Below are 22,399 nucleotides of genomic sequence, written 5' to 3'. Positions count from 1 at the left end.
TTAAACTGTACATATAGGACTGTTCATGCTATAAAATACACACATACAGATGTAGTAGTAATTCAACAGGTACAAACATCAACAGATAATTAAAAAGCTACTTCTAAGTGTGTGTTTGTGTGGAAATATTGTGTTTTTGTTATTTGTATTTACATCTCTGCTGAAAAAAAAACTGCTTAAACCTGCTTAGGCTGGTTGCTGGCTTTTGCTGGTCGACCAGCCTGGTTTTAGAGGGGTTTTGGTCATTTCCCGCCTGATCTTAGCTGGTCAGGCTGAAAAATGGCCAGCTGAAACCAGCTTTACCAGTCTCATTTAAGCTGGACATAGTTGATTTAACCAGGCTGGTCGACCAGCTAATAAAACCAGTCAACCATCCTAGGCTGGTTTAAGCTGGATTTTTCAGCAGGGATATGTGGTAACTAATTTTTTCCATTTATTTACTATTTATATATTCTTCGGTAGTGTGACATGGTGGCTCAGTGGTTAGCACTGTTGGCTCACAGAAAGAAGGTAGCTGGATCGAGTGCTGGGTCAGTTGGCGTTTCTGTGTGGAGTTTGCAAGTTCTCCCCATGTTGGTGTGGGTTTCCTCCAGGTGCTCTGGTTTCCCCCACAGTCCAAAGACATGTGCTACAGGTGAATTGAATAAACTAAATTGTCCATAGTGTATGTGTGTGAATGAGTGTGTATGGATGTTTCCCAATACAGGGTTGCAGCTGTAAGGGCATCTGCTGTGTAAAACATATGCTGGAAAAGTTGGCGGTTTATTCAGCTGGGGGACCCCTTATGAATAAATGGACTAAGCTGAAGATTTTTAACTAGACCCAAATGTAGCTTTTTAATTATATGAACATAAATAAAAGGTAACCTGCTACAATACTATGAAATCATTTTATAGGCAATGATTTGGGATTTAATTTTTTTCTTTAGTAAAATAATAAAATAATAATCTGGATTTTAATTTTTTTTATATAATATTATATTTTGATACTACTTAATATATAATGATTCAAATAACAATGTTTAATTTTTTATTAAATAAAATAATTTCATTTCCTATATCTTATATACACTGCTCAGTATAATTGAGTACACCCCATTTTGAAAATGAACATGAATGAAATGGGTGTTTGCCAGTACTGGGTTACAGCTGGTAGGGCATCCGCTGTGTAAAACATATGCTGGATAAGTTGGCAGTTCATTTCGCTGTGAAGACATCTGATGAATAAAGGGACTAAGGAAAATGAATGAATGAATATTCTGTGGTAAATTACTTCATGCTATTATGTACAATACAATTTTACACAATGCATAATATGCAGAATGGCCATTTCAAAAACAACATCAAACACAAATAATGAAAGAAAATAAGACATATGACAATGTGAGTTATACAAAACATACAACAGACATAACATATCAGCAAAAGCAGATTGTCAGATTTTTTATTAGTATTTAGGACAAAAAATAGATGAAGTAAGACCTAAAAACACCTGAAGTAATAAATTAAAAGTTTTCTTTGTAAAAGTGGAACCCAAAATGCTCACACTGGGCCTTGATGACTTTGGCCAGAGCTGGAGAACCGCAGTAAAACACGTGAACCTTTCCCTTCTTCTCCTCAGACACTTTCTGAAAAACCTGAAATGCATCAAGAATTTAATCATCAAATAAATCATATTTTTTTCTATCGATATATAAATGTATGGCAATTTTTTATTTTGTTGTTGTTCGAATGCATTTGACCGAGTAAGTGTTTAAACCGTGGGTGCCCAAACTTTTTGTTATGAAGGGCCAAAATCCAAGCAAATTACATTAAAGTTGCCATAAGTAATTTCCTAATTTAGGGGCGACGCAGTAGGTAGTGCTGTCGCCTCACAGCAAGAAGGTCGCTGTTTCGAGCCTAGGCTGGGTCAGTTGGCGTTTATATGTGGAGTTTGCATGTTCTCCCTTCGTTCGCGTGGGTTTCCTCCGGGTGCTCCGGTTTCCCCCACAGTCCATGCGGTACAGGTGAATTGGGTAGGCTAAATTGTCCATAGTGTATGAGTGTGAATGAATTTGTATGGATGTTTCCCAGAGATGGGCTGCAGCTGGAAGGGCATCCACTGTGTAAAAAACATGTGCTGGATAAGTTGGTGGTTCATTCCGCTGTGGCGACCCTGGATTAATAAATTAATAAAAAATAAATTTCCTAACGCATTCTAATTTTTTGAAAATGTATATTATTTTAACAAACTTCAAAAAATCAATTTATGAAACAATGAAGTTCAATGCTGAATACACTAGTCAAGCTGAACCTGCCTTTGCCTTGATTTGCATGCTGATGTCTTCTGCTTTGTCCCCTATGAGTTAAGTGATATTATGTAGCTATTTAAAAAATCTGATTCATTTACAACATTTAATTCAAACATTTCATTTCAGTTAGCTTTTTTATAGCTCAACAATAAAACAAACAAACATAAGGTTACATTAAAATAGAAATGAGAATATGTGTTAAAGGCATTCAACCCTTCCCAATCATTTTCCCTGTGGCGGGCCAAATCAAATGACAGAAAGGGCCAACTTTGGCCCACGGGCCCTAGTTAGGGCATCTCTGGTTTAAACAATGACAGTAATTCAGTGAAATGTTTAAAACAGTTTATGTTCTGTTTACACCAGTATTATTCCGCTTGTTGTCTGATTGACAAAACCACCTTTTAAAGGGACAGTTCACTTTAAAAAAAAAATTCTATCATTATTTACTATTTCTATCATTATTTTTTCCACTTGTTCTAAATCTTAATAAGCTTTTTCTTCTGTCAAACATAAAAACAGATATTCTGAAGTATGTTTGAATCATTGACTTACATTGTATTTTTTTTCCTACTTTGAATGTCAATTAGTGGTGGCACGGTGGCTCATTGGTTAGCATTGTCACCTCACAGCAAGAAGGTCGCTGGTTCGAGTCCTGGCTTTCTGTGTGGAGTTTGCATGTTCTCCCCATGTTCGCTTGGGTTTCCTCCGGGTGCTCCGGTTTCTCCCACAAGTCCAAAGACATGCGCTACAGGTGAATTGAATAAGCTAAATTGTCCGTAGTGTATGAGTGTGTTGGAATGAGTGTGTATAGGTGTTTCCCAATACTGGGTTTGCAGCTGGAAGGGCATCCACTGTGTAAAACACATGCTGGAATAGTTGGCGGTTCATTCCGCTGTGGCGACCTCTGAAATAGAGACTAAGCCGAAGGAAAGTGAATGGCTACGGTTTACTATCTTATTTCATTTGTGTTTAACAGAAAAAAGTAGTAAATGGTGAGTAAATTTTCATTTTTAGGTGAACTGTCCCAAGAAGACATACGCAGAATAAAACAAAACAACCAAACAGAATACCGTGCTTTTTTTTCTTTACCTTTGCCCAATCTGGTCTTCCTGGCTGAGTACGTGTGCGAAGCCCAGTGATTGAATCTCTCTTCTCTTTCTTGGCCAGCAGATCCAGAGCCATCTGCAGACCTATGGCCTTCATATCATTCTTACTGAGGGCTGATGTCATGTACATGTGCATTTCCAAAAACCGACCTGAAGACATAAAAACAAGCATGGCTGCTGCCTATTCTGTGCCAAACCCATTTCTTTATTTTATATTTGGTTGTGCTTTACCATCTGCCTCTTCATCTGCCTGGTCCATCTCCAGTTTGGTCAAGAGACTCACAAACCATTCGAAGGACTTCTGATCACGGTTGATCCAAATAAAGTCCACCTGCGGCAGGGCAAGGACTGTCACTCTCAAGATCGACCAATAGCAAACCACAAACACCTAACCATCCAATCAACTCCCAAAGGAGAAAATCAAGTCCCGCCCTACATTTATTTGCTTTGATAAGAAGTCGTTTCACTCATTTAGTTCATTCCATTCACCTCACAGCAAGAAGGTCACTGGTTCGAGTCCCGACTAGGCCAGTTGGCATTATCAACGAATGGCCACAGGCATTCCTGTGTAGAGTTTACATGCCTTTTTCTTATAATTCTTTACAATTGTAGCTTGTCAGGCTGTATGGAAATGATCAGGATGTTAAACTGTAAGATCTCAGTTGTCATAATGTCAGACTGAAGAACAACCAAGACACAACCATTAAATAGTTTGTTTTTATGCCACTACACTGAATGTGTCGCTAAATTCGTTTGATTAGATTGTAACATTATAAAATAAAGATTACACGAGCTGGATTCACTGGTCAGATCCCCTAGTGGCACACTGAGGACATCTGCTGGTTACAAGTGGTAAATGCAGAATGAAAAACAAACTAAAAATCATTTTTGAGCGACACGGTGGCTCAGTGGTTAGCACTGTCACCTCACAGCAAGAAGGTAGTGAGTTCGAGTCCCTGTCTGGCCAGTTGGCATTTCTTTGTGGAGTTAGCATGTTCTCCCCATGTTTATGTGGGTTTTCCCTGGGTGCTCCGGTTTCCCCCAGTCCAAACACATTAGCTGTAGATGATTTGAATAAACTAAATTGGGCGGAGTGTGTGTGAAAGAGTGTATGGGTGTTGCCCAGTACTGGGTTGTAGCTAGAAGGACATTCGCTGCGTAAAATATATGCTGGAATAGTTGGTGGTTCACTCCGCTGGGGCGACCTCTGATAAATAAGGGACTAAGCCGAAGAAAAATGAATGAATAAATATTTTTATTGTATATTTTATTAGGAGCTCACTACAGCTTTTTTGACAAATTAAATTCTTTCTAGCATGTAGCAAACAAAGCAAATTCTAACTGAAATAGATGCTGAGATTGTTTTTCATATTTAATCATTTAAGTCTGGCTCAAATGGTGCAATTTTTCTCACAGTTCTTCCCAAATTGTAGCTTGTCGGACTGTACAGAAAAGATCACGATGTTAAACTGTAAGATCTCAGTTGTCATAATGTCAGACTGAAGAGCAACCAAGACACAACCCTTAAATAATTTGTGTTGTTCTTATGGCACTACACTGATTGCGATTGCTAAATTCGTTTGACTAGATTGATACATGTAAAAACAAAGATCACACGAGCTGGTTCAGATTCACTGGTCAGATGCGCTAGTAGCACAATAAGGACTGCTTGTTACAAGTGGTAAATGCTGAATGAAAATCTAAAAATAAACCAATTTTTATTATTTAAATAATATTTAATAAATTTATCATGCTTGGTGTGAAGGAACCTTTAGATGACCAAATCGAAATTGCAGAGTGTTAGCAGGGCTTTATACAGTACAAATAAAACCAACATAGCCTTATTCTGAAAACGTAGCCCTATATACATTTCTGGAGATCGTGAATTATGTAGCCAGAAGTATGTATGGCTGCATTTTGTTTTTTAAAATGAACCCTACGGGGTGGTATGACGCTGTTCATTTTCGTGCTTTCCAGCTGACAGCTTACCTCCATATGGACGGCTTTCTCGCTGTTACCAGTTTGTCCAGTTAGCTCGTCACGTACACAGGCGGACTTGAGATGCAGAGAGGGGTTGACCACTACAACCAACCCAGGCTCATTTTGAGATCGTAGTCCCGTGGACGTTTCTGGAGACCGCGAAATACGTAGCCGGGGGTACGTACGGCTACATTTCATTTTTTTAAGCGAACGATGTGACGCCGTTCCTTTTGGCGCTTGCCGGCCGGCCGCTCGCCTCCGTGTGGAGGGCTTTCCAACTGCAACCAGTTTGTCCGGTTAGCTCTTCGTGTACTTTGGCGGACTCGAGAGGGGCTAACCACGGCGACGACGACGACCGGGTTCGAGTCCGGGGAAGAGCGGTTCCAGAAATCAGGTAAGAAAACAAAAACAAAATCCAAAAAATGAAGCGAACAAGTTCGTCACATGGTGAGAATGTGATTAAAATCCGAATACGTGGTAAAAATTAGACGAGGGCTTTTCTTTTTCTGGACGGCTTTTGTGAATTGTCGTTGGTTGGTTTTAGGGACGGAGGAGGGTGGGTCAGCCGATTGGCCGGTTGCACGATCAATCATCCTGTCATCCAGGCAGACAGGCGGAAGGTCATTCGACAGCGGCCTCTAGCGCGTTTACGCAAGAACGGCGCGGGAAAAAGCGCGCACAGCAGCCTCTCGCGGATTCGCGAAAACAAAAACTGCAAAAATAGGTACCTCCTGGGACGTATTTTGCGGTCTCCAGAAACATCCTCGGGACTACGTTCTCAGAATGAGCCTGGGTTGACTACAACGGGATCTGAGTCTGGTAAAGAATGATTCCAGAAAGCGGGTAAGACAAAACAGAAGCCACAATATAAAATAATCAAGTAAATAATAAATCTGAAAACGTGGTAAAAATCAGGCGAGGGCTTTTCTTTTTCTGGATTGCTTTTTAATACTGTCAGTTAAGTTTAGGGAAGAAGGAGGGTGGCTCAGTCGAATAGTCATTCAGTCAGTCAGTGAATCAGGCTGGCGACAGCGACCTTGGTGGATTTACACGAGAACAGCAGGCGCGAATGGCACTCGCAAGAGAAATGTAAGATTTCAAAAAGCATACACAGCGACCTCTGGTAGATTTGCGAAGACAAAAACTGCAAAACAACGTAGCTCCTGGGATGTTTTGGTGCTGTCCAGAAATTTATATAGAGGTACATTTTCAGAATGAGCCTGGTTGGAATAAAACTAGCAGCTTTACTGTGATATATAAACTAACATGAATGGAATGCAAATAGAAGAACTCATACAAACATAGCAACATTGCTCTGATCAGAAAGAGAACTTCACTGTGAATCACATTTACCTTCCTCAGCTTCATTTCATTGTCTTTGATGGTTTCACACCAGGAGTAGCTGCAGTTGGGGCAGTTCTGCTTTCTCATACGATAGCTGGAACGTGAGACCATGACATTTTCTTTAGGTTATTAAGGGTTAAATGTGGTATTATTATTATTATTATTATTTAAAGAACTATGAAGGGAGTTTGCATGTGTCTCACCGGAACATGATGCTCTGCAAAATGGATGCGAACGGAGTGATACCGATTCCAGCGCCGATAAGTATTGCATGCTCAGATGCAAAGATCTGTCGAGTTGGAGTGCCGAAAGGTCCGTCCACATAACACTAACAAAAAAATAAAAGGGGAAGCCAGATGTGTACAGTTCATTAAAACAACAATCAGCAATCAATCAGATGACATTTTCTGAATAAAGTGAGAAGGAATACTAGAAACGGAGACATTAAAGTGGTCATATTATTGCCAGTCAGTATGTTTACATGGATACAGATACTCAGATTGTAACATGATTAAAACAATACTCTGATTAAGAGTCGACCATGTAAACAGAGATTTTTGATGACCTTAATTTCTAAAGTCACAGTAAACTCAAATTGAACTAAGATTTGCAGTATTACCATCATGTAGGACTTTTTGCTGAATTTTCAGACAGGATAGTCCATAGTCACGGCTGTTTGACTCTATATTCTACATACATAATGTGGTAATGAGCAGAATCTGACCAAAAGTCATGGGTTACTTCGACAGATCCTCAAAGACAACCTATTTTTAAACATAATATGGCAAATTTCCCCAAATGGAAACAAGTTTGCACTCTTGCAGCAAAAAATGAATTATAATGAAAGATTATGCCTACTCTTTGACTGTTTAACCTCCATCTGCGAGCATAGGCGTTTATTAAATACACACTATGACTCTAATTTGACTTTACTTTTAGACTATATGTAGATACAAACACTTATTCGCAATCTTCCATGATTTCAGATTCCCATTAGGTGTTTTCTTGCATTGATTATGCATTAACAATAGTATGAACCGTTATCGGGGTGATCAAATGTATATTTATATCATCTATTACTATTGTTCTTAATATTACTATTTAAGATACAGATCAATGCAAATTATTGTCCACTAGATCCCCCACACATCTTATTTTGATGTCCTCAAGGAGAATCAAGTGTTATTTAGAGGAGTCAAACACTCCCAACCCCCCTATAATTCACACCCTGATGGTACTTTTTGTTTTTTAGAACTGTAACATATTACCTACCTTAATGTTACAATATCTGTGGTTTTCACTTAATTTTGCCGTCAGCTGGAAGACAAAGGAAAATTATTATGCTTATTGTGTATTGTGCATGTATACAGGTTCTACACATTACTATGTTCAGACAGAAAACTGACTTCTCTGGTGGCCGAAGAAGCATCTCCTAGTTCGGCCTGGGCTGCTGGGTCACAGACGGGGTTCTGGGAGTTTCTTCGGGTCCCGTTTGTCCGGTACATGGTCAGTTCAACAGCATCATCCTTATTAGATGCCACAGATCCACTGCAGCTTGCAGACCGGAACATTTCCTCCTGCATGGAGAAGTGTAAACGTAACATTTTGGTTCACATTTATTTAACTAAAATCATAAAAATAAAAGTGCGTTTATTATGAAAAAAAGGAAATGAATGTTAATATAAACGTCATATTTAAAATGAAAAAAAATATTCTCCAAAATAATTTCTAATTTTACATTTATTTAAATTATACATATTAAACCCCCACATAGTTACTCAATTACAATAAAATAACACAATTATTAATCCATAATAATAACAATAATAATAATTATTATTATTTATTTTGGTTATTATATATATATATAATTTTCATAAATTATTATAATATTTTATATTTTTATTTGTAGCAAGATCTGCTGAATAGCAATTGTATTGCTCATTGTAAGTTAATGTTTATTAATTAATTAATTCATTTTCTTCGGCTTAGTCCCTTTATTCATCAGGGGTCACCACAGCGGAATGAACCGCCAACTTATCCAGCATATGTTTTACACAGCGGATGCCCTTCCAGCTGCAACCCTGTACTGGGAAACATCCATTCACACTCATTCACACACATACGGCCAATTTAGCTTAACCAAATTTACCTATAGCGCATGTCTTTGGACTGTGGGGGAAGCCGGAGCACCCGGAGGAATCCCACACCAACACGGGGAGAACATGTAAACTCCACACAGAAATGCCAGCTGACCCAGCCGGGATTCGAACCAGCGACCTTCTTGCTGTGTGGCGACAGTGCTAACCACTGAGCCACCGCGTCGCCCTAATGTTTATTTAATACATTCTTATTATAAAATATTACTGACAGTTCTTGCGTAAATTAAAAACAGAAAACATTCAATTTAATGGACAGCAACATTTGTTCCAAAAAAAAAACACTGGAGAGAAGCCCGTAGAGAGAATTAAAGGATTCAATAAGTCTCGGTAATGTCAATGATGCGATTACAAAACGAGCCCACTTATAATGAAGCGCATCAATAAACCCCAGCAGAACTGAACCTCGCTGACTGTGTGTTTAGTTTGATGTGGATGCTGGAGGAAAGCCAGGACCTGCGCTCTGCTTTGGTGCCGTCTGCTCCTCAGGCTGGCTGTCAGCCTCTTGTTGCTGATGGTCTGAGCGTCCGGTTGTCTGAAATACTCGTACAGGCGGTTTGTCCACTGGCCCATTGAACGAATGTGCAGCCACAACGTTTCTGTTTGTTTGAGGGAAGGACATTCAGTTTGTTTAAAATGCTGTTTTATTTCAATGTTTAGTTCAACATGCACACACTACCTGACAAAAGTCTTGTCGTCGATCCCAGTTGTAAGAGCAACAAATCATAACTTGACTTCTAGTTAATCATTTGGAAAAGTGGCAGAAGGTCGATTTTTCAGATGAATCATCTGTTGAACTGCATCCCAATCATCACAAATACTGTAGAATACCTACTGGAACCTGCATGGACCCAAGATTCTCACAGAAATCAGTCAAGTTTGGTGAAGGAAAAATCATGGTTTGGGGTTACATTCAGTATGGGGGCGTGCAAGAGATCTGCAGAGTGGATGGCAACATCAACAGCCTGAGGTATCAACACATTTGTGCTGCCCATTACATTACAAACCACAGGAGAAGGTATAGCGCTTCCTCTCATACTTCAGCCTCCATCAAAGTTCCTGAAGGCAAAGAAGGTCAAGGGGCTCCAGGATTGGCCAGCCCAGGCACCAGACATAAACATTATTAAGTATGTCTGGGGTAAGATGAAGGAGGAGGCATTGAAGAGGAAATTTGCCATTCCAGATGACTTTATTATGATTTGAGTCATTGTAGAGATGTATGGATGCAGTCCTTCAAGCTCATGGGTGTCAAACACAATATTCATTCTTTCTCCACTTCACCACGACTTTATATTCTATACTGTATATTTATTCTGTTAAGTGACTAAGCAAAGTCATAAGACATATGCATAATCTAGAGGCCTTTGCCTTTCATATAAACCACTTCTGATACCAAATGATCAACTAGAAGTCAACTTATTATTTGTTGCTCCTGAAACTTGGTCAGGTAGTGTAGTTTGAAAGCAAAAATATGTCAAGTAATGCAAAACAAACTTGCTTATTGTCTGTTTTGTGCATTTCTTCATTGGTTTTAGGGGCATAATAGTAATAATTATAAGTAATTATAAGTAATAATAATAAGTCGAGTCAACTAAAAAAGCTCTGCAGCAAGTTGCCTACAATTTTAGTCAACTTTTAGTGTACTTTACCTTGCTGCTCAGGCGCACTGCTGATGGTAAACGGATGCCACTCATATTTGGCGATAGTGGGGATGTTTATATACACATAATCCCCAGGTTTGAACTGAAAAAACGGAGGCCTCTTGATTACCAAATGCGTCACCTTTAAAACACACATAAAAGCCAGTCAAGGGGAAGCTCATGAATGTGCCAGCAAACAGAAAACACAGAAAATATGTACATTGGCTGGAACGGTATACCTTTGAGGGCAATAAGTTGACTTCAACTATGTACAGGCCACCCATACGGGACACTGCTATTCCAACAAGCTTCTCGATGAGGAAAACCACTCCTGGAACCACAAACCATTTCCAAAAGTTTGCACAGTGGACGACCAGCAGAGCCCAAACCCAGATGTAGGACAGATGAGACCAGTAGAAGACCTGCACAGAAAACAATCTGGTTTGGTTTGGTTCCATGAATTAGCTTTAGCATTATAGTATATAGTATATTTGTTTTTTGCTTAAACTGAAGTACAACATACATAGAAAAATAAAAACTATATAGAAATAGTACAGAAAAAGAAAAGACAAACTAATAAATATTATAAAAAATACATAAAACTATAAAGATGACAAAAATACATAAATAATCAAATAAAATGAAATTCAATATATTAATAAAAACATGTCATTTCACAGACGTCCGCTGAAGCCATCACCTCGAAATGTCCACTGCGTCTGACGAATGTGCTAGAACAGACCACCATCAGGCCAATGAGAATCTGTATTACTACGCCAGTAATGGAGGCAGTGCCGTTGACCCAGCCGATGCCAGGGCGAATGGTGAACAGATACTCCCACAGCTGGTACGCGCCATCATTCTGAGACAAACGGGCTAAAAACATACAGAACGTGTGCATTAATCTGTTTCGTTGTGAGGTGAAATACTTGATATGGTCAATTTAAAGGAAGAATACACCTCAAACGTAAAATTTCTTGTCCTTAAAATGGAACTTTTGTCCATATTATTTGGAGCTTACAATTTTTCTAAATATTCCTAAATTGTCTACATTTGTTACAGGATACCAAAGTTTGTTTTAAGTAGCTCAAGTGTGCATCTTATCTACAATTGCAAAAGAATACAAAATTATTAGCTCCTGTGAAATTTGAATGGTGACAAATGTTGTTTACAGAGCAAGGAAATCCCTGAGTTTTATTCCTATTATATTTTTCCATCTGGAGAAAGTCTTATTTCTTTTAGTTTGGCTTAAATAAAGTGGCTTTTACATTAAAAAATAAATAAATAAAGGAGTGGTCCACTACAATATCATATTTTGAACATAAACAACATCTCTGAATGTAATATGCTCAAAGTTCAATGCAAAGGTAGACATTTGGGGACTACAAAAAATAAATACATCCGTGCTAGTGAGATCACAAATGCTTCAGTTACTGTGCATTCGCCCCGCGTATACCCCATGCAGCAAAGGGCTGTGGCCAGAGGCACTGTAATGGTATAGCAGAGAAAGCTAAAATGCCGTCCAAACGCTGCTATTTCCACTAAGCTCCTTCTGTTTCTGTATTTGAGCATCCAAAGGACACGACACAAAGAGAGAAGTGCTTACAATTTAATTTTAACTATGTTCCAGAGAATTATTTAAAAAAAATAACATAGCTAGCATTTCACAAAGGAGTGTTTTCAGAATCTCTCCCAGTTTAGTGCTGGATTCGGCAAAAAACTCCTCCAACCGACGAAGCTGTGGATTGTGAGCCACAACCTGTAAGCATTTTTATTTGTGATCAATTAAATGCATAGTTTCTAGCGTTAACAGAATGTTGTGGCAAGGATGTAAACAATGGGAAATGCTGTTCGGCATCGCTAACAATTCAGCTGCAAATTCATATTTATCAGTCAAACCGCTGTAAATACCCACAATCTTCAGCAGCGCTGCAGTGTCTCTCTATGCGGCCGCTTTCCCTGCGTTCTACATCTCAAATAACAAACTCACAATATATATGTGAACATTTCATATTACTTACACATGCTTATTCTGAATATATGTGAAAGACACTTGTCGGATTTTATTTTAGAGAGCAGGCGTGAAGTTCATCTGTGTCCTCTGTGTCATTTTCTGTCTGAATCAGGCACAAACTGATATGGCTGGCAGCCCATCTGACTGACTGTTTAGACAGCGCAAAAGCGCGTGCCTGAAGGCGCATGGCGCTTTATTTGGTGACGTGAAGCTGATCTGCGACTCACAGCACATAATGTTTGCTGACCAATCAGAGCCTCTTGAGGGCGGGCCTTTCAGAGGAACTAGTAAATATGACAGTCGTTTTCATGTTAGCTGAGTAGCTGTATATAATTAAAGTAAGATATTTTAAAAAATAACATGGTTTTCCACAAATGAAGCATAAGCACATGTTGCTTTGCATTTTATAGACACAATCAAGCCTTAAAAATACACTCTGGACCACCACTTTAAGATCAATATAATTAGCCCAGTTAAAAAAAAAGTATTATTATTTTGACTGACTACAAAACAAACTAATGACTTGCCTAATTAACCAAGTTTAAGAAATCAAATTGCACTTTAATTTGAATAATAGCTTCTGGCAAAATAACAAGTTATCTAGTGTCATCATGGCAAAGACAAAATATTATATAACATGTAATACAAAATATAATGAATTATTAAAACTATTATATTTAAAAAATTGTTGAAAACAGTGCTGTTTGGATCTCACGGAAAAAAAAATCCCTAAAACAATTCATTCAACTATTATGACTAAGTGATATTATTAATGATTACCAAAGTTCAGGATGTGAGCACCCGTATGTCCAATGCTGAAGATCAAGATGGCGTAACCTACGATCTGATGCAGTAGAATATTCTGGTCCAAAGGCAAGACCCTGACCACCCAAGTGGCCCTCAGCCACGTCAGACAACGCCTCAACATCAGCACCTACAGTTCAGACCAACCCAAAACCATCTATTATCAGATAAACCAGTGTTTCTCAACCATGTTTCAAGAGGACCACCAGCACTGCATGTTTTGGATGTCTCCTTTGTCTGCCACACCCATTACAGGCCTTTCAGTCTCTGCCAATGAGCTGATGATATAAATCATGCGTGTTTGGTTTAGGACACAAGGCAAATGTGCTGAGCTGGTGGTCCTCCTGGAATGTGGTTGAGAAGCACTGACATAAATGACATAACAGGTGAATCTTTGAGCTCAACTCACCATAACAAAAGTGCAGTTGAGGTTGAGGCACTGACCGCAGCCTCTGGCCAGCATAATCCAGAGTCCTCCGTCTGCATGTTTCAGCATGGCCATGATGAAGAGGAAGATGTTCAGGAGACCGTACAGGCAGAGGAAGAAGAGTTTGCGACTGTTGTTGTGCCAGTACGCACGTGTCAGGTAGCGGGGGGTTTTACGCTTGTTCTGCTCCTGATCTGGAGGTTTCAGCCAGTTGGCGGCACTGGGTAAAAACATGCACAAAGTGGAAGCAAGATTTGAGATTTGCTGCAGACTGATGAATTTGAGTGAATGATCATGTAAGTCATGTAATGAGTCTTTGAATCATTCAAGTTACTAGTTCAAAAATGCTGATTCATTCATGAAAGAAACTGGGTACAAGTGAGTATTTGAATCATTCCCTCAAATGCTTTGCTATAATATAATGAATAATATGTGCATCTAAAAGGCATTGAGTGAGTCTTTGAATCATTCAAGTGATTAGTTCAAAATGCTGATTCATTCCTAAAGGAATATAATAATCTAAAAGGTATTGAGTGAGTCTTTGAATCATTCAAGTGATTAGTTCAAAATGTTGATTCATTCCTAAAAGAAACAGTGTATATCTGAGTAATTGATTCATTCACTTAAAAGCTTTGTTATAATACAATGAATCATATCTTAATCTAAAATGGCATTGAGTGAGTCTTTGAATCATTCAAGTGATTAGTCCAAAATGCTGATTCATTAATAAAAGAAACTGGGAAAGACTGAATATTTGATTTATTCGCTCAAATGCTTTGCTATAATTCAATGAATCATATGTGCATCTAAAGGCAGTGAGTGAGTCTTTGAATCACTCAAGTGATTAGTTTAAAATATTGATTCAATCCTAAAATAAACAGTGTATGTCTGAGTAATTGATTCATTCGCTCAAATGCTTTGCTATAATGAATCATATGTGCATCTAAAGTGAGTCTTTAAATCTTTCAAGTGATTAGTTCAAAATGTTGATTCATTCCTAAAAGAAACAGTGTATGTCTGAGTAATTGACTCATTCACTTAAAAGCTTTGTTATAATACAATGAATCATGTGCTAATCTAAATGGCATTGAGTGAGTCTTTGAATTACTCAAATGATTAGTTCAAAATGCTGATTCATTTATAAAAGAAACAGTGTATGTCTGAGTAATTGACTCATTCACTTAAAAGCTTTGTTATAATACAATGAATCATGTGCTAATCTAAATGGCATTGAGTGAGTCTTTGAATTACTCAAATGATTAGTTCAAAATGCTGATTCATTTATAAAAGAAACAGTGTATGTCTGAGTAATTGATTCATTCACTTAAAAGCTTATAATACAATGAATCATGTGTTAATCTAAATGGCATAGAGTGAGTCTTTGAATCACTGAAATGATTATTTCAAAATGCTGATTCATTCCTAAAAGAAACAGTGTATGTCTGAGTAATTGATTCATTCACTTAAAAGCTTATAATACAATGAATCATGTGTTAATCTAAATGGCATAGAGTGAGTCTTTGAATCACTGAAATGATTATTTCAAAATGCTGATTCATTCCTAAAAGAAACAGTGTATGTCTGAGTAATTGTTTCCCAGCACTTTGTTTCATTTTTTTGACTGGCAAATAAAAACCGTTAAACTCACAATTGTGCCACTAATATAACTATAATACCCTAGCAAAACTGTGTCCCACCTGATGGTGAGGTTCTCCATGACCTCGGGGAAGGTCTCCAGCTCTGCCTTGAGCTCTTCAAAGGTGATGGAGCCACTGTTGTCTTTATCGGCAGATTCGAACAGTGCCAGAGTCAGATCATCCAGCTTCTCCTCAGGGAGGGAGATCGCACTCTCCCGCAGGCAGGACTTCAGAACCGTTCGCAACTCATCTGGGTCTATGGATCCACTGCCTAACACATTTATTACATTAATGCTTCAAAACTGGGTGTAGCCGAGCTTCGCATGATTTACCTACATCTTCCTGGATCAACATTCATTGTTTTTGCTGGCTCAACTTTTCAGTTAGTCCTGTGTAAGAATGTTATGGCAGGAACAACCAGGAATATTAATGCAGGTCTGTCTGTCTGTCTGTCTGTCTGTCTGTCTGTCTGTCTATCTATCTATCTTTCTATCTATCTTTCTATCCATCCATCCATCCATCCATCCATCCACCCATCCATCTATTCATCCACCCGCCCGCCTGCCTGCCCATCCATCCATCCATCCATCCATCCATCCATTTGCCCTTCCATCCATTCATCCAACCAACCATGTTTCCATCCAACCATCTGTCCATCCAATCGTCTGTCTATCCAACCCTCTGTCCATCCATCTGTTGATCCACCTATTTAACGTCTGTCCATCCATCCAACCATGTGTCCATCCATCCATCCATCCATCTATCCATCCAACCATGTTTCCATCCAACCATCTGTCCATCCAATCGTCTGTCTATCCAACCCTCTGTCCATCCATCTGTTGATCCACCTATTTAACGTCTGTCCATCCATCCAACCATGTGTCCATCCATCCATCCATCTATCCATCCAACCATGTTTCCATAGAATGTCTGTCCATCCATGCATCCATCCAACCGCCTGTCCATCCATCCATCCAACCATCTTTCCGTCCAACCATCCATCCATGCAACCAACCATCAGTGCATCCATCCAACTGTCTATCTTTTATCCTTCCGTCTATCCATCCATCCTACTGTCTGTCCCTCTGTTCGTCCACCCAACCATTCATCCATCCATCCATCCATCCATCCATCCATCCATCCATCCATCCACCCGCCTGTACATCCATCCATCCATCCATCCAACCAACCATCTTTCCGTCCATCCATCCATCCAACCAACCATCAGTACATCCATCCAACTGTCTATCTTTTTATCCTTCCATCTATCCATCCATCCTACTGTCTGTCCCTCTGTTCGTCCACCCAACCATTCATCCATCCATCCATCCATCCATCCATCCATCCATCCATCCATCCATCCATCCATCTATCTATCTATCTATCTATCTATCTATCTATCTATCTATCTATCTATCTATCTATCTATCCATCCATCCATCCGTCCATTTATCTACTGTATCATTTTGGCAATCCATCCATCAATCTATCAATTTATCTCTCTCTCCATCCACCCGTCTGAGAATTAATATGAAAGTCGAATTTTACTCCTCACCATCCACATCGTAGACCTGGAAGAGGAAGCGCAGTTTGTCTGTTTCAGTGCCGTGAATCAAAAGATCTAAAGCCTTGAGAAGTTCATCCAGACTGATGGAGCTGCTGCCATCAGAGTCAAACAGGGCAAAAAAACGCTCCGCGAAAAATGACTGCAACAAAAGATGATCACACTGAGGTATTTTCTGGAATAAGTAATAAATCAATCTTCTCTAAAGTATACAAAAATCCACTGTTATCATTGGGTGATAATAAAAAAGACTGTCCATGAGCAATGACCTCACCTCTTTAACCTTTAGAGCTGTTTTAAACTCATCCAGGTCGATTTCTTTGTCTTCTCCTGCAATGCTCTCGAACTGCTTGGTGACCCATTCCAGCCAGCGCGTGTCGTCATCCAGACTCATGTCTCTCACATATTAAACACACACATATATATTCAGGTGAAGTCAAAATGATTAGCCCTCCTGCATTATTAACCCCCCTGGATATTTCTTCCCCCCCATTTTTTTCCAACACATTTCTAAACATAATAGTTTTAATAACTCATTTCTAATAACTGATTTATTTTATCTTTGCCGTGATGACAGGACATATTTTACTAGATATTTTTCAAGATACTAGTATTCAGCTTAGAGTGACATTTAAAGACTTAACTAGGTTAATTAGGCAAGGGTAATTAGGCAAGTCATTATATAATGTTGGTTTGTTCTGTAGACCATTGAAAAATATATTGCATAAGGAGGCTAATACTATTGACCTTAAAATGATATTTAAAAAATTAAAAACTTCTTTTATTCTAGCCGAAAGTCTTTCTCCAGAAGAAAAAATATTATAGGAAATACTGTGAAAAATCCTTGATTTTCCAGTTGATGACAAAAACTGCCTCATTCATCTGAAAATCATACAGTAGTCAGCATTAGTGGATCAAAAATATATATTTTTTTCAAAATTGTCCTATAAGACAAGAATGGGTTGTTGAATAGTTTTAGGACAACCTTGATGAAAGGTTTTGATCCACTTCAAGTATCGAGTACTGTATAATTACATACACAACATTTTGCAAGAAACAGATTGACAGTTGTAATCTACAGCATCAGATGTAAAGCATCATATCTGTGAATAGGTAAATAAATTAAACAATACACTATATTTTCAACATTTTTAATAGATATTTACATTATTTTAAAATAAGTGTATTTATAGGCACACATGACAAGAATTTCTACAGGTGTTGAAATAAATGTTTAAACATAAAACAGATAGAGTAAGTACAAAATTACAACTCACACAAGTCATCATTGTGTTCAATTGAAAATATTTAATATTATAAATATATATATATATAATTTGAAATATATTATATATAATCAGAATTATATATGAACCAGTGGGTCAGAAGAAACATGTTTCTTCTCTACATGAATAAGCTGTTAGTGTGTATAATAAAGATCATTTGAGATTATTCTGGAAGGATTATATTAGGACACGTTTTCACCCTGGATGCAAATAGTTGCTTCGATTTTTCCTTTTTAATTTTTATTATTATTGTTATTATTATTCATTTTGATTTTTGTTATTTTACCAACAAAATTTGAGTACTATGTATAGTTTGTACACCTGGCAGGAATGTATGTCAATTGTATGCCATGTAAAGTCACATAATGAGGTCTAAATGTCACTTGAAATATTGTATTGTACTCAAATGAATGTTAATAAATATAAATTAATACTAAAAGAAAATGTTGTTACACTGAATGATGATGATTATCATTTCACTCATATTATGAGTTTTTTTTCTTCACAAAAGTTATTTGAAACTTCACTTGTATTTAATATGTTTCTATGCATTTAAAATGGATTTTGTAAATGTAATCTCTGTCTGTGTGTGTTTATTTAAAGACCTTAACTGTATATCCTTGGTGCGGCGACAAACTTTAAACAATCTAACATTTAAAACAAGAATAATCAATACCTTCACATGCAAATCTGCTCCTCCGTCTTCGCCTTTTGCTGATATTCCCTTTGAGCTTTTCAAGAAAATGTTCTCACAGACGAAAACAAGAGATTTTAGCGCAGTCTCAAGATGTTGCTATAGCAGTCCCACCTTTCAGAGGAAATAACATACAAAGAGGAGACCGAGAGAGAGAGAAAGACAGAGAGAGAGAGAGAGGGGTAGGCTGGCTAGTATTGTTATGGACATAAGTATGGCAGCTCGTATGGCAGCAGCTGCCCCTGACATCCCTGTTGAGCGGCCTGCACTATTTACGCAGAATGCACTTCTCATCACCCAATCACATATTAACAACAACCTTCATTCTGCCACCCAGGCTCATTCTGAAAACGTACCTCTATATATATTTCTGGAGAGTGTCAAATACATCCCAGGAGGAACGTTTTTTTGCAGTTTTTGTTTTCGCGGATCTACCAGAGGCCACTGTGTATGCTTTTTTAGATCTCAAATTTCTCTCACGAGCACTATTCATGTCTGCTGTTCTCGCGTAAATCCACCAGAGGCTGCTGTCGACTGACTGTTTGACTGACTTAGGCCCAATCCCAATTCTACCCCTTAGCCCCCAATTCTTACCCCTACCTCTCGTTTTGCGTGTTCACATCAAGGGGTAGGGGTGTCCCAATTCTCTTTAGCTTGAAGGCCTAGGGCTAAGGGGAAGGGGTGAATAGCCCTTCGAATGAAGATTTTTCAGGACCACGCTCGAAACCAAGGGGTAAAAAAAATTCCCAGAATACACCAGCCACAACGGCAGTATTGCTGAACCCAGAAGTAAGGAGATCCACAAATTAGTATTTTTTGTCATATTACGAATTTTTACGACAAAAAACATGTTTTAATATGTTCATAACTGCGTATGTGTTTTACCATCATGCTTAAAAAAATAAAACGCGAAAAAAACCACCAAATTTTGCGATCTATAATCCATAATAACTCCTGTATAGCAGTCCCACAACATTCTGTCACTCGATGACACTGGAATACCCTGTCAGAATAGTCTAGAGGCTGAGAATGAGCTTTTAACCGTGTCTGCTATAATGTTGACGTTGTTTTCGTGTGCTTAATAATATGGCCACTGTGTAAATACACAGTACAGTTACGATCTTATTGTCAATTATATCGTTATGATAACATAATATATGTCTTCAGCGATTTCCTGAAGCTAAATACCAATAAACAACACAACTGGAATAACTACAGCAGTCGCCATCGTCTGATCTCATATGAAGCAGGAGATTGTGATGACATGCAGGTGACGTGTGCAGGAGCTGTAGTGCTGTCCTATTTCTTAGGGGAAAATTTTGAAGCCCTTCCCCTTAACCCTTGGTTGTAAGGGCCAAGGGGAAGGGGTACAAAAATAGAATTGGGATTGGGCCTTAATGTCTGACTGACTGAGCAATCGACTGACCCACCTTCCTCCTTCCCTAAACCCAACCAATAGTGTTTTCAAAAGCACAGATCGACTCGCCCACCCACTTCCCTAAACTCAGCCGAAAGTTTTAAAAAGCAATCCAGAAAAAGAAAAGCCCTTGCTTGATTTTTACCACATATTTAGATTTTACCACATTCTCACCCTGTTATTTACTTGATTATTTTATTTTTTTGGATTCTGTTTTCATCTTACCTGCTTTCTGGAACCGTTTATTCATCTGACTCAAACCCTGTCATCGTGGTCAACTCCTCTCTGCATCTCAAGTCCGCTGACGTACATGGCGAGCTACTGAACAAACTTATAACAGTGGGAAAGCCATCCATACGGAGGTAATCGGTCAGCTGTAAGCGAGAATAGGAATGGCGTCATACTACCCCCTAGCATTCATTTTAAAGACAAAATGCAGCCATACATACCTCTGGATACATAATTCGCGATCTCTAGAAACGTATATAGGGCTAAGTTTTGTTGTCATTCTGTCAGTCAAATATTGCAAAAATAAATAATCTGGCTGAAAAGGCACTTTAAATGTGGTAGATTTAAAGGTTCCATGAAATTAAAACAACATTTTTTATTTGTTAGTATCAGTATTGTTAGTTTTTAGGATATCTATAAGCTAGTGTGCACCAAAACAGTGACAAAATTTGCATGCGGAAGATATAAAACTGATATAAACATGTAAAGTTTGTAGTTTGTCACTTCCGCCTAAACGGACCAACGGTTTTATTCATGTCACCTCATACTTCAGTCTTGACCAATCAAACACTCACTAACATCTGACATGCCCCGCCTCCTTCTAAACGCTTCTTATTTAATGCACTTGAGCTCAACCACTCCTCAAAGGGGAGGAGCTACACTATATCTTGCCCTCTTTTCGTGTTTCGGTTGAGATTACATCAAACATTGAATAAAAATGCACATTTCAAAGCATTTTACAGGAACGTTAAGCATTGCAAAGTCTTTGGAAGTGCTTCATGCTTGTTAACATTAGTTAATGCGCTGTGAGTTAAAATGAACTGTATTTTCATTAACTAGCGCTAACTAACATGAGCAAATACTGTAATAAATGTATTGTCCATTGTTTGTTCATGTTAGCAAATGCATTAACTAGTGTTTTTTCGACTGCGCTCCTGGAGGATCACCAGCTCTGCACATTTTCCAGGTCTCCTTAAACAAACACACCTGATTCAGATCATCAGCTCATTAGCCAACATAGGCTCATTCTGAAAACGTAGCCCTACATACGTTTCTGGAGATCGTGAATTATGTATCCAGAGATACGTATGGCTGCATTTCGTTTTTTACACCAACGCTAAGAGGCGGTATGACGCCATTCCTTTTCGCGCTAACCAGCTGACCGCTTACCTCCGTATGGACGGCTTTCCTGCTGTAACCAGTTTGTCCCGTTAGCTCACCATGTATGTCGGCGGACTTGAGACACAAAGCGGAGTTGACCACAACAATGGGGTTCGAGTCTGGTGAAGAATGATTTCAGAAAGTGGGCAAGACAAAAACAGAAGCCAAAAAATTTAATAAACAAGTAAATAACAGGGTGAGAATCTGGTAAATCTTGGTGAAAATCAGATGAGGGCTTTTCCTTTTCTGGATTGCTTTTGAAAATTGTTGGCTGGGTTTAGGGAAGTGGGGTGAGCGAGTCAATCGATAAAATTGGTTCGGTTTAGGAAAGGAGGGTGGGTCAGTTGATTGGTCAGTCGACAGCAGCCTCTGGTGGATTTATTTGAGAACAGCAGGCGCGAATGGCACTGGCGAGAGAAATTTGACATCTCAAAAAGCATACAAAGCGGCTTCTCATGGATTTGTGAAAACAAAAACTGCAAAAAAATGTACCCCCAGGGATGTATTTCGTGGTCTCCAGAAATGTACATAGAGGTATGTTTTCAGAATGAGCCTGGGTTGTCATTAGCAGAGACTGAAAGACCTGTTATGGGTGTGTCAGAGAAAGGAGACATCCAAAACATGCAGTGTTGATGGGCCTCCAGAAAT

At 38.6% G+C, this 22,399-nt stretch overlaps 1 protein-coding gene across 1 annotated transcript; it reads right to left on the bottom strand.

Moving 5' to 3' along the window:
* Positions 1-1,487: 1,487 nt before the first annotated feature.
* Positions 1,488-17,409, bottom strand: nox5 (NADPH oxidase, EF-hand calcium binding domain 5). Its single transcript, XM_056451760.1, has 16 exons — positions 17,240-17,409; positions 16,957-17,107; positions 15,462-15,672; positions 13,747-13,984; positions 13,314-13,467; positions 11,220-11,395; positions 10,759-10,941; positions 10,529-10,661; positions 9,336-9,478; positions 8,100-8,297; positions 7,993-8,037; positions 6,924-7,048; positions 6,730-6,814; positions 3,628-3,727; positions 3,380-3,546; positions 1,488-1,636 (listed from the first exon to the last, which is right to left on the bottom strand). Exons 1-16 carry the CDS (start codon positions 17,357-17,359, stop codon positions 1,505-1,507), a joined length of 2,361 nt encoding a protein of 786 aa, XP_056307735.1. The 5' UTR covers positions 17,360-17,409; the 3' UTR covers positions 1,488-1,504.
* Positions 17,410-22,399: the final 4,990 nt, after the last annotated feature.

This window comes from Danio aesculapii, chromosome 25 (assembly GCF_903798145.1).
Source record: "Danio aesculapii chromosome 25, fDanAes4.1, whole genome shotgun sequence".
NCBI lineage: Eukaryota > Metazoa > Chordata > Actinopteri > Cypriniformes > Danionidae > Danio > Danio aesculapii.
This window is presented reverse-complemented; position numbering and strand designations above follow the sequence as displayed.

Excerpts from the sequence above, each read along its gene's own strand:
- nox5 (XM_056451760.1), bottom strand. The coding sequence starts at position 17,359 with ATGAGTCTGGATGACGACACGCGCTGGCTGGAATGGGTCACCAAGCAG. Across the intron at positions 17,108-17,239 it reads CAGCTCTAAAGGTTAAAGAG|TCATTTTTCGCGGAGCGTTT; the intron begins GTGAGGTCATTG and ends CTTTTGTTGCAG. Across the intron at positions 13,468-13,746 it reads TCAACTGCACTTTTGTTATG|GTGCTGATGTTGAGGCGTTG; the intron begins GTGAGTTGAGCT and ends TCTGAACTGTAG.